The 13,831-nt window shown below is 40.8% G+C and overlaps 1 protein-coding gene across 1 annotated transcript in view; it reads right to left on the bottom strand.

Moving 5' to 3' along the window:
* CAPN9 (calpain 9) overlaps positions 1-7,930 on the bottom strand; it is a 163,028-nt gene extending 155,098 nt beyond the window's left edge. Inside the window, exon 1 of the mRNA XM_075863727.1 lies at positions 7,833-7,930. Coding sequence (XP_075719842.1) covers positions 7,833-7,930 — 98 coding nt within the window. The remainder of the gene's footprint in view (positions 1-7,832) is intronic.
* Between the last annotated feature and the right edge of the window lie 5,901 nt (positions 7,931-13,831).

Raw genomic sequence — 13,831 nt, 5'->3', positions numbered from 1 at the left:
TGTCAGTGAGTAGCTGACAGTTCTAATACACTGCACTACGCATGTAGTGCAGTGTATTAGAATAGCGATCAGGGCCTCCTGCCCTCAAGTCCCCTAGTGGGACAAAGTAATAAAGTAAAAAAAAAGTTAAAAAAAGATGTGTAAAAATAAGAAAATAAAAGATTTAAAAGTATTAAAAGTAAAAATCCCCCCTTTTCCCTTATCAGTCCTTTATTATTAATAAAAATATATAAACAAACAAATAAACTATACATAATTGGTATCGCCGCGTCCGTAACGACCCGAACTACAAAATTATTTCATTATTTATCCCGCACGGTGAACGCTGTAAAATAAAATAATAATAAACCGAACCACAATCACAATTCTTTGGTCACTTCACCTCCCAAAAAATGGAATAAAAAGAGATCAAAAAGTGGCATGTACCTAAAAATGGTACTGATCGAAACTACAGTTCGTTACGCAAAAAATAAGTCCTCGCACGGCTTTATTGATTGAAAAATAAAACCGTTCTGGCTCTTAGAATATGGTAACACAAAAAGTGAATGATTGTTTACAAAACGTATTTTATTGTGCAAACGCCATAAGACATAAAAAAAAACTATAAACATCTGGTATCGCCGTAATCGTATCGCCCCGCAGAATAAAGTGAATATGTCATTTATAGCGCACGGTGAACGCTGTAAAAAAAACAGAAAAAAAAAACAATCGTACAATTGCTGTTTTTTAGTCACCACGCCACCTAAAAATAGAATAAAAACTGATCAAAAAGTCGCATGCACCCCAAGAAAACTACAATGGATTCCTCAAGGGGTCTAGTTTCCAAATTGGGGTCACTTTTGGGGGGTTCCCAATGTTTTGGCACCACAAGACCTCTTCAAACCGGACATGGTGCCTAATAAAAAAGAGGCTTCAAAATCCACTAGGTGCTCCTTTTGCTTCGTTGGCCGGCGCTTCAGTCCATTACCGCACTAGGGCCACATGTGGGATATTTCTCAAAACTGCAGAATCTGGGCAATACGTATTAAGTTGCGTTTCACTGATAAATCCTTTTGTGTTATAAAAAAAATGGTATAAAGAGAATTTTCTGACAAAAAAAAAATGTAAATTTCACCTCTACTTTGCTCTAAATTTTTGTGAAACACCTAAAGGGTTCATAAACTTTCTAAATGCTGTTGTGAAAACTTTGAGGGGTCTAGTTTCTAAAATGGGGTGTTTGATAGGGGTTTCTAATATATGGGCCCCTCAAAGCAACTTCAGAACTGAACTGGAACCTAAAAAAATAAATAAATGAGGCAATACTTCGCTTCTCACATTATACTGATAATGAGCCGTGCCCACCCCGAGATGACCCCAGTTTTGACCGTTTGTATAAACGGAGACCCCTATTAGACCGTTCCATTGCCCGGTTTTCCCAAGCATACACCCCCGAGAAGTGTATTTCTATTGATGAGTCCCTGGTACATTTTAAAGGGAGGGTTCAATTCCGCGAGTACCTGCCGGGTAAGAGGGCAAGGTATGGCGTGAAGATGTATAAGCTGCGAGAGTGCATCAGGGTATACCTACAGGTTTAGGATATATGAAGGAAAGGCCACCCCCAAACCAGACTGCATCCTGGACTACAATAGGTACATGGGAGGGATGGACTTGTAAGATCAAGCCCTGAAGCCCTACAGCGCCATGCGGTGTGGTATAAGAAGCTGGCCGGGCACATCATACAGATGGCTTTGTACAATGCGTACGTGCTACGTCGATGTGCAGGCCAGAAGGGAACTTTCCTGGAATTTCAAGTGGTGATTATCAAGAACCTAATCTTTAGGGACCAAGAAGGGGGGGCACTCAGTACTTCTGGAAGCGAGCCCACACGCATCGTACCAGGGCAACACTTTCCAGGAGAAGTTCCCCAAACTGGCAAGAAGGGAAAAAGTCAAAAGAGGTGCAAAGTCTGCTATAAGAGGGCGATAATGGATGACACAATATATCAATGTGACACGTGTCCCGAATAACCAGAGCTCTGTATGAAAGTGTTTTAAAATTTATCATACATCCCTTGGTTTATAATTTACCCCAATTTTACTTACCCTGATGCACTCCGCACAGCTTATCCCCCCTCGTCTTTCCCCTCTGGGCCCTGCTGTGTGTCCAGGCAGCTGATAACAGCCACATGTAGGGTATTGCCATACCCGGGAGAACCCACATTACAGTTTATGGGGTGTAGGTCTCCGGTCAAAATGCTCACTACACCTCTAGATGAATGCCTTAAGGGTGTAGTTTTTAAAACGGGGTCACTTCTTGCGGGTTTCAACTGTACTGGTACCTCAGGGGCTTCTGCATACATGACTTCGCACTAGAAAATCCCCAGTAGGCCAAATGGTGGTCCTTTCCTTCTGAGCCCTCCCATGGGCCCAAACGGCAGTTTATCACAACAAATGGGGTATTGCGGCACTCAGAACAAATTGCGCAACAGAATGGGGTATTTTGTTTCTTGTGAAAATAAGAAATTTTCAGCCAAAACTACATATTATTTGAAAAAAAAATTTTGTTTTCATTCCCAGCCCAATTCAAATAAGTTCTGTGAAAAAACTATGGGGTCAAAATGGTCACAACACCCATAAATGAATTCCTTGAGGGGTGTAGTTTCCAAAATGGGGTCATTTGTGGTGGGTTTCTATTGCTTTGATACCTCTGGGGCTCTGCAAATGCGACATGGCACCCGAAAACCAATCCAGCAAAATCTGTACTCCAAAGAACACACAGCGCTCCTTTCCTTCTGAGCCCTCCCATGGGCCCAAACGGCAGTTTATCACCACAAATGGGGTATTGCCTCACTCCGGACAAATTGAGCAACAAAATGGAGTATTTTATTTCTTGTGAAAATAAGAATTTTTGAGCTAAAATGACATATTATTGGAAAAAATATATATTTTTTAAATTCCCAGCCCAATTCAAATAAGTTCTGTGAAGAAACTATGGAGTCTAAATGGTCACATTACCCATAAATGAATTCCTTGAGGGGTGTAGTTTCCAAAATGGGGTCACTTCTGGTGGGTTTCCATTGCTTTGATACCTCTGAGGCTCTGCAAATGCGACATGGCACCCGAAAACCAAACCAGCAAAATCTGTACTCCAAAGAACACACAGCGCTCCTTCCCTTCTGAGGCCTCCCATGGGCCCAAACGGCAGTTTATTGCCACAAATGGGGTATTGATGCACTCAGGAGAAATTGGGCAACAAAATTTAGTATTTTGTTCCCTGTGAAACTAAGAAATTTTGGTAAAAAATTACATCTTATTGGAAAAAATGTCATTTTTTTAATGTCACAGCCCAATTGAAATAGGTGCTGTGAAAAAACTGTGTGGTCAAAATGCTAACAACAACCATAAATGAATTCCTTGAGGGGTGTAGTTTCCAAAATGGGGTCACTTTTGGTGGGTTTCCATTGCTTTGATACCTCTGAGGCTCTGCAAATGCGACATGGCACCCGAAAACCAATCCAGCAAAATCTGGACTCCAACAAACATATAGCGCTCCTTTCCTTCTGAGCCCTCCCATGGGCCCAAACGGCAGTTTATCACCACAAATGGGGTATTACTACACTAAGGACAAATTGGGCAACAAAATGGGGTATTTTGTTCCCTGTGAAAATAAAAAAATTTGATCACAAATGACATTTTATTTTGAAAAAATGTCATTTTTTTCATTTCAGAGCCCAATTCAAATACGTGCTGTGAAAAAACTGTGCGGTCAAAATGGTAACAACAACCCTAAATGAATTCCTTGAGGGGTGTAGTTTCCAAAATGGGGTCACTATTGGGGGATTGCTACTGTTTTGACACCTCAACACCTCTTCAAACCTGGCATGCTGCCTAAAATATATTCTAATAAAAAAGAGGACTCAAAATGCACTAGGTGCTTCTTTGCTTCTAGGGCTTGTGTTTTAGTCTACGAGCGCAGTAGGGCTACATGTGGGACATTTCTAAAAACTGCAGAATCTGGACAATACATATTTAGTAGTGTTTCTCTGGTAAAACCTTCTGTGTTACAGAAAAAAATGGATAAAATTGAAATTCAGCAAGAAAAATGAAATTTGCAAATTTCACCTCCACTTTGCTTTAATTCCTGTGAAATGCCTGAAGGGTTAAAAAACTTTCTAACTGCTGTTTTGAATACTTTGAGGGGTCTAGTTTTTAAAATGGGGTGTTTTATCAGGGTTTCTAATACATAGGCCCCACAAAGCCACTTCAGAACTCAAGAGGTACCTTAAAAAAAAGGCTTTTTAAATTTTCTTAAAAATATGAGAAATTGCTGTTTATGTTCTAAGCCGTGTAACGTCCAAGAAAAATAAAAGAATGTTCAAAAAACGATGCCAATCTAAAGTAGACATATGGGAAATGTGAACTAGTAACTATTTTGGGTAGTATAACCGTCTGTTTTACAAGCAGATGCATTTAAATTCTGAAAAATGCAATTTTTTCAAAATTTTCTCTACATTTTGCAATTTTTCACCAATAAACACTGAATATATTGAATAAATTTTACCACGAACATGAAGCCCAATGTGTCACGAGAAAACAATCTCAGAATCGCTTGGGTAGGTTTAAGCATTCCGACGTTATTACCACATAAAGTGAAATATGTCAGATTTGAAAAATGGGCTCTGAGCCTTAAGGCCAAAACTAGGCTGCGTCCTTAAGGGGTTAAAAAAAGTCTATACTTACTTCCCTGGCATTGTCATAGTGACGGCTCCTTTACTTCCCGGCTGTTCTCTGTGCACCTTGGCCTCCTGGGATGACGTTTCATCTCATGTGACCGATGCAGTCAATCGAGGGCTGCAGTGGTCGCATAAGCTGTAGCGTCAATACAGGAGGCCAGGCTGCATGGAGCACGGAGGGATATGTCGCTATGGCAATGCCAGTAAGGTAAGTATTGTTTTTTTTTTTTTTTCACCTCTGTTTTATGCAGCGGCGATTCCAGAAGAAAATTCGCACCACAATTTGATGCAGTTTTTCAGATGGAATTTCCTGCGGGTTCTACATCGTAAATGCTGCATACTTTTATGCAGCATAACCGACTTGTGGAAACATAGCCTTACGGAGAATTCACACACAGCAGCCACAGGGCAAAACTTCTATTTACCTGCAAATCGCTATTAACAATGAATTTGAAAACTGCCCTGATTTGTGGTAAAACCACATGCCTGTACAGTTTTCGGCTGCATTACTGTGCCCACTATGTGCCAACTCAAACACACTAAGGAGGGAGGGTTGGTTCACAATTACACCCTTTTAAATGTCATTTATGGTATTCAGAACCCTACACATTTTTTTTATATCCTAAAAAGGGATTTTCTTTATTCTTTATCTTTTTTCTTATCTCATTATTATTTGTAGTATGCTAGCTTAGATATACAGATGTAGCCGTCTTTAGTTTGACTTTTAACGCATTAAATAAACAATGGGTAGATCCTTTATCTTAACTTTTTCAATGGCTTTTGTTGTGTTATCAGAATCAAGTTAAAGATGGCTACATCTGTATATGCTAATATATTATCCTGTGTATGCTAAATACACATGCAAATGCTAAGGTAAAAGTATGCCCTAGCAACTGGAAATACTTAAAGGCTATATACAGTTTTTTAGGTAATTTTGTTTTTAAATAAATCAATGTTTTATTTGATTACAAGGAACTGTATCCTGTATACATAGAAGCTGTATCTTGCCGTCAAAGCCGATTTACGTCCGGTTGGCTGTACCGACAGCTCGGCAGAATGCTGAGTTTATGAACTTAGATATGATCGTTATTAGCTGGATCTGACACACAGGACCGGATTTCAGCCAAGTTATCAGTCTGGCTGACCTGAAGGAATTAGCTTTGACGGAGCGATACAGCTTCTATCTGAAAAAGTAAAATGTAAAAGTTGCTTAAAATCAAATAAAACATTAATTTGAAATAAACCTTTTAGCTACAAAAGTGTATATAGCCTTTAAAGACAGGTCTAGGGTTCTTATGGTTACAAGGGTGCATTCCCCATTTATCTTACCTCTTTTATGCTTTTATCCATCTCCAAAAATAATTTAAAGCAGAATTTTTCCTTCAACATCTTGGAACTTGTCAATAACGGGAAATAGTTCCTTTCATATAAATATATAAATGACATTGAATCTGGCTTTTTTTTCTTTATGGCTTTTTTATTTTCAGTATTGTCTTTATTTTGTACACTATGGCATTAGAAACTAGATAAACAGGTAAAAACACTTACTCTTTATAATGCCAAGCCCTTCTTTATCCTCATACCTTACTATTGGAATGCAAGTAAGCAAGTTTTGAACCAGCTTTTGTCACTTAAAATCTAGCTTTAAATGATATGATTTACTGTTATGGGAACAAACAAGTTACCACACACAACAATATCTATCCTATCTATCTATCTATCTATCTATCTATCTATCTATCTATCTATCTATCTATCTATCTATCTATCTATCTATCTATCTATCTATCCATCCATCCATCCATCCATCCATCCATCCATCCATCCATCCATCCATCCATCCATCTATCTATCTATCTATCTATCTATCTATCTATCTATCTATCTATCTATCTATCTATCTATCTATCTATCTATCTATCTATCTATCTATCCATCCATCCATCCATCCATCCATCCATCCATCCATCCATAAAACAGGCAGCACACCGTGTTTCAAGTGAAAAAAAGAGGGTACTTTATTGCCCCATGTGCGACGTTTCAGCTCTATGCACTAGAGCCTTTCTCAAGCAAAAGACATGTGAACACACAGCAGTATAAAATAAGGTGCCAATCAGTAAATACAAAATTAGTAATCAAATACATACATTGTCAAAATACAAACTTAGTGTACAAATTACATTTGTTATGAATTCACGCAAGATGCAATAGTGACTAAACAATATTGGGTGTAATCAAATCCAACAGGAACGTACAAATAGTGTAAAGTATGCATAACTATTGATACCTACACCTGTGTGATAATAGTGAAAAGGACATAAGTAAAAAATGATATCACCTGAGGAGACAAGATCATTGTGCCGCAATGGCGGCGTCCACGAAGCGCTACTGCGTATGCGCGGAAGAATGGCTAAGTGTTACGGTGTCCCAGATGTGTAGCGCGAATTTGCGCATGCGTACTATGCATGTAGATAATGCGGACGCCATCTTGGAAATTGGCAAAAAAGAGGGCAAGAACCTCGGCGCAACGTTATGTAAGCGCCCATTACTGTAAAGTGATTTTAATAGCGAAACATGAATGCGTACCAGCTGAGGATAGTATAGGGAGGCAGGCACAGGAGTGTTTAAATCACCGGGACCGGGACACAGAGCGGCTACAATCCAGTAAATGGAGAACACACTTATTAAGTAAAAGGGACGGGAAGCTGAAGCAGTCATTAACCACCACCCGGGGGATAGCACTGGCACTTATATGCGTGGATACCACACATATGTGTAATAGTGCATTCCCAAACATCCCTACAATATCAGTAAGCGTGTATAGGGATCATTGTTGGAGAGCACATTGGGTCCAGGCAATAGAAGAATATGCATGCCTCTAGCCAACTCATTACTCACTCAGGTTTAGATAGCATCCAAGTAATTAAAAATTAGTACAGTAAAACACAATCACAGGGTAACCAGCCATATTGAAGATACAGAGCAGTGATTCAATGAGTCCACAGGGGTGATATCCAGATAGATGTGACATCATCTATAATAAAAAAGAATAATTAGTATCAATCAAGTAAAATTCAGTCATCATGTCAAATATACGGAAAACGATGTTAACCCATGTCACCAATGAGGACCAGTGTCTGGGGGATCTACATTAATCCACCCAATGCAAAGTCCACGTTCAAGCCCTTTGGTTTTAGAGTATCGAGCCTCCCTATCCATTGTAACCTTAATTTCAGGAGCTTGGTCCTGTCACCACCCCTTCTAAGTGGCGGGATATGGTCTAAGATCCAAAATCTCATTTGATGCTCAGTGTGACCCAAATCGATAAAATGTTTAGATACAGGGAGATCCAATTTTTTTCCTTCCTAATAGTGTACCTATGCTGATTGAGTCTAGTTTTAAGATCCAAGGTGGTTTCACCTACATAAAGGAGTTTGCAGGGACATTGAAGGACATAGATCACAAAATCACTATTGCATGTCCGGTAGTGTCTGATCTGGAACAGTCTACCTGTAGTGGGGTGCTCTAAGATAGATCTCTTATGCATTAGATTGCAATTGACACAGCATAAACACGGAAAACAGCCAACTTTGGGTTTTGTCAAATACGTTTGTTTCTTTACTTTAATCGGACCAATATCTGCTTTGACTAATTTGTCCTTGAGACTCGAGGGTCTACGATATGAAAATAAAGGTTGATTGGTAAATTCAGTAACCTGAGGGAGACAGTTGCCCAACATAGGCCAATGACGTCTAATGACATTAGCGATGTCATTGCTCCGTTCAGTATAAGTTGAGACAAAAGGAATACGCTGTGTACCAGAGTTTGGACTTCCTGATTCAAGGAGTGTCTTTCTATCTAGGACCGCAAGCATTGATCTATGTTTATTCAGTAGTCTCGTCGGGTAACCACATCTCTTAAAACGGTTAATCATCATATCCAGTGTTTTTTCAGTGGTGACTACATCACTAACAACTCTTTTAACCCGCATCAACTGACTAGTGGGTAAACTCTACCATCTTTCGTGGGTGACTACTGGAGAACAGGAGAAAATTATTGCAGTCAGTGGGTTTGACAAAGAGTTCAGTGGTGAAGATGTCATCCTTGATCCTAACCTGTACATCGAGAAACTGTATTTCTGTGTCTGAGTGAATTCACTTTGATTCCGTATTTGAACTGTATTTCTGTGTCTGAGTGAAGTTCACTTTGATTCCGCCCGTTTAACACCTTAAATGCCGTGGTCAATCGTGACCGCAGCATTTAAATTGTTAGAATCAGGGGGGCGCCCCCTCAAACACGCCATCGTGCCACCCGCGGCGCGATCGACCATTTCCCCTGGTCTACCATCTTTGTACTCAAAGGCTTCAAAGGAGACTGTCAGAATCACGATATACTGCAATACATTACTATTGGGGCACGTTCACAAAAGGGCCAGGGGCGTAACTAGGAAAGACTGGGCCCCATAGCAAACTTTTGACTGGGGCCCCCCCTCCCGGGGAATCACACAACCCCCCCTTGTAGATAGTGCCTTTTTTACAGCCCCCCCTGAAGATAATGCCATACAGCCCCCCCTGTAGATAACGCCATACAGCCCCCTTTGTAGATATCTACAGAGGGGGACTGTATGGCATTATCTACAGGGGGGACTGTATGGCGTTATCTACAGGGGGGGACTGTGTGGCGTTCTCTACAGAGGGGGCTGTATGGCGCTAACGCCATACAGCCCCCACTGTAGAGAACGCCATACAGCCCCCCTGTAGAGAACGCCATACAGCCCCCCTACAGGGAACGCCATACAGTGCCCCCCTGCAGGGAACGCCATACAGCGCCCCCCCCTGCCGGGAACGCCATACAGCGCCCCTCCCTGCAGGGAACGCCATGCAGCGTCCCGTCCCATCCCCCCCCCAAAAAAATGCGACCTACAGTGTTGTTGTGTCCTACAAATAACATGCATCCCCTATCCACAGGATAGGGGATACATGTGTGATCGCTGGCATTGACAGGGAGAACGGGGGACTGAAAGTCCCCCCAAGTTCTCCATGACTAACCTCTGACTTCCGGCGTCTGTGTCGGCAGCTCAATAAAAATGAAAGGAGCGCTGGTCACGCATGCGCACAAGCGCGACCGGCGCTCCATTCATTTCTACGGAGAAGCCGACACAGACCCCGGAAGTCCAAGGTTTGTGATGGAGAACTTCTGGGGACATTCAATCCCCTGTTCTCCCTGCCAGCGATCACACATGTATCCCCTATCCTGTGGATAGGGGATACATGTCTTTTGTTTAATGGCAGAGCGGGGAGATACCTCCCTGCTCTGCCGTAGTGTCCAGTGGCGTCCCGCTGTAGCAGCCATAGCGGCTGCTAGCGGAGCCTGCGGCCATGGTGGGGGCCCGTGCCGGCGGGCGACACGGGCCCCCTCATGCCGCGGGCCCCGTAGCAGCCGCTACGGCTGCTACGGCGGTAGTTACGCCACTGAACGTGGCAGAATTGCTGTTGAATTCCGCTGCGGACAGTTTGCAGTGGAATTCTGCAGCAAACGTTTTTTACATTTGTTTCTATACATTTTTAGGAAACTTAGTTCAGACGTTGCAGAAAATAACTGTGCGGAAATTAGGCTGCGGTGCAGATTTTTCCCTCCGCAGCATGCTCATGACGTTGCGGAGAGGAAGCGGAATTTCACTGCGGATTTCAGCCTTTGCAATGCAAAAACTGAAATCTGCAGCAAGTCCGCTGTGATATCTGCAACGTCTGAATTACCTGTCAAATATGCAAATGTTGGTGCAGATTCGTTGCGTAATTGGTCCAAATCTGCACCAACATTTGCAGCGGAAAAATTCTGCCACGTCTAAACGTGTCCTTGCAATATAGCATGCAAGCGATTCAACGATCACTGCTTCAAGTCCCCTAGGGGGGACTAATAAAAAAAACTGAAAAAACAGTTAAAGATTTTTATATTGTTCCAAAAAAAATTCCATATTAAAAGTTAAAAATAACTTAAAAGTTAACATAACTGGTATCGCCGTTTCCATAAAACTCAGAACTATGACAATATAACATTATTTAATCCGCTCGGTGAAAGACGTAAAAAAAAATATATATATAAAACATGCAAATTGCTGTTTTTTGGTCACCATAGCTCTCCAAAAAAAAGGAATAAAAAGTGATCAAAAAGTCGCATGTACACCAAAATGATATCAGTGAAAACTACAGCTCGCCCTGCAATTTAAGCCCTCACCCTTCTAAATTGATGAAAAATAAAAAAGTTATGGCTCTCAGAATACACAAAACATTTTTTTTTTTTTTTAGCAAATAGTTTTATTTTTTTAAAAGTGCTAAAACATAAAATAAAACATATATAAATTTGGTATTGCCGTAATTGTATCAACCTGTGGAATAAGGGGAATATTTTGTTTTTACCGCCTGATGGACAGCGTAAAATCAAACCCCTCCCCCCCCAAAAAAATAAAAATGGTAATCCCTGTTTTTTGCCCATATCACCCCACAAATAATTTTGTTTTCAGATCCACAGTACTTTATGCGGTACAATAAATGGAGCCATGAAAAACTACAACTTGTCCCGCAAAAAACAAGATCTCATATGGCTATGTTGACAAAGAAATAGAAAAGTTATGGCTTTTGGAAGGTGGGGAGGAAGAAACTAAAATGAAAAACTCAAATTGGCCTGGTCTTGAAGGGGTTAAAACAAATGAGACGTAATCCTAAAATCCTACATTGGATCAGAAAACTTGTAGATGGTGTGTATAGCACAAACAGAGGGCAAGTTCTTGGTCTGGACATTGTATCTACTTATAACCTAACATTATTGTACCATACCATTAACCTAACCACAACAGGCTTATACATACTGTTGCCACAAAGGTGTCATGGCTTCATGCTTCTTGCAACACAGTTGAAGCAGATATCAGATCAGTTGACCTATCCTAATCCACGATGGACAAGTTTTATTGATCTTATCCTCAGGGACTCGCGTTTCTTGTTTTCGTTGGATAACTCTGGAAAGTCAATAAACTGCATGCTTAGGTCTCATGCACACGGCCGTGCCTGTAATCACGGCCCGCGATTGTCGCAGCCCGCATTCTCGGCCCTTCCTCCCATACAAAGTATGGTATCGCGGCTCACTTCTATGGCACGGACACCTATCCGTAGTGATACGGAAAAGTGTCCGTGGCCAATAGAAGTGAATGGTTCCGTAATTGCGGACTGTATTACGGTATTAATTTTTACGGTTGTGTGCATGGGGCCTTACACTGGGTTTACACAGCATTAGCTTTGACCTCGTTCACATCTGCGTTGGAGGCTCCGTTACGGGCCTCCGTCGCTATTGTTTCCGGTAAAACCACGGACACCGCAAATGGAAAGCCGACAGAACCGATTACAGTCAATGGGTGGTGTCCGTGTTGCAATGGCTCCTCTGACGGAGGAATAGAAATATAATGCCGATGTGAACTGGGCCTTTTACTGCCATCTTAAAATAAAATTTCAGAATTTCTCTTCCTGTGCTGCTTTCAGGAGCAGTTTATAAGGCACTGTTCACATCATGTTTTATTTACGTTTACGTTTAGTGCGTATGTCGGGATACCTCCAGATGTACATGCTAAAGGTGTCCAGAGGGCTCCATTGTGAGATGGAGGCCAGCAGAGTGTCCCTTTGGCATCTGTTTGGTCAGTATACAGTACATGAGTATATCGCAAAAAAAAATGGTATGGAATTGCATAGTAAACTAGGCTATTCTATCCAGAACATTCCAGTAAAAATTATATAAGTTAAACGTATATGTTTTTTTTTAACATGGTAGCGTATGGGTGACATATGCCTAAGGCTGGGTTCACACGCCCTATTTACGGACGAATTTTATCCCCAAATTACGTCCGAAAATACGGCTCCAAAGCGGCAGCAAACATCTGCCCATTCATTTGAATGGGCTTTACGATGTTCTGTGCCAACGGTCATTTTTTTTACGCGCCGCTGTCAAAAGACGGAGCGTAAAAAAGACGCCCGCGTTAAAGAAGTGCCTGTCACTTCTTGAGACGTAATTGGAGCTGTTTTCCATTGACTTCATGGAAAAACAGCTCCAATTACGTCCGTAATGGACGCAGCGAAAAGCGCCTGCACATGCCATTCTCCTGAAAACAGCTCCGTAATTTCAGACGTAACGGAGGCTGCCGTGTGAACATACCCTTAGTATGGCATCCGTATCAGGAATCTGTTAAACTGATGGCATTATAGCCTACGAGTGATGGATGTGTTAAACGGATGCTTAACAGTGGCACGTGTCACCACTAAGCTATGATGGTATTCATATACGGAACGCGTTATACAAAGATTCATGAGAGTTCATTACGTGTCGGTTAAATGAATCCCATTATAGCCTACATGCATCTGTCATAGCCTACAATTAACGTATATATGTCGGTGGCTTTTCCCCCTAGTGTTAGTCCTGGGCCCCCTTCTATCAGGCCTATTAGGAGTGGTGTACACTACCTATAATTCAATTAAGTCTCCTTACTAAGTAAGAAATATATATACAATTTTTCTAGGGCAATTAAAATTGCAATAAACTTTTTTTTTATTTTTTAGAATAAAACTATTATCATTGAAAGATTTATTTTATGTCATTATTAACTTGTAGTAAAGAAACATTCTGAGAAACAAATGCACATTCATAAAGTGCAAAGAGGCATAGAGATACATACATGAAAATTGTTCAGAAAATGGTAATATGTTCAACATAATTAGTCTTATTGTAAAAGAAATAATGATTCACAATTATTTCAATCTAAGATTTTTTTTTTCAGTTTTATTTTAAACCCTGATTTATGGTAATTAAACGTTGCCTGGTTACTCCTTGTTTCCATGGTTACAACGTAATAAAAATAAAACAGCATAAGGTTAAATAATAAAAAAACACAACAGGTGAATATATTAAACAAAAATACAACACACCAACATAATAGATTTCAGGTAGAGATCAGTATTTTGTCCAGATTTATGTTATAAATGTGCAAATAGAAGTAGAAATGCAGCCGTTTAACATGGAGACGCAGATCTGACACTTCTATACTCAGCTTTTTACAACCAACACAGTTTAGCTAGCCAATTT

The sequence above is a fragment of the Rhinoderma darwinii genome, chromosome 4, assembly GCF_050947455.1.
Source record: "Rhinoderma darwinii isolate aRhiDar2 chromosome 4, aRhiDar2.hap1, whole genome shotgun sequence".
Classification (NCBI taxonomy): domain Eukaryota; kingdom Metazoa; phylum Chordata; class Amphibia; order Anura; family Rhinodermatidae; genus Rhinoderma; species Rhinoderma darwinii.
The sequence above is the reverse complement of the archived record's forward strand: the minus strand, read 5'-3'. Positions and strand labels throughout refer to the sequence as shown.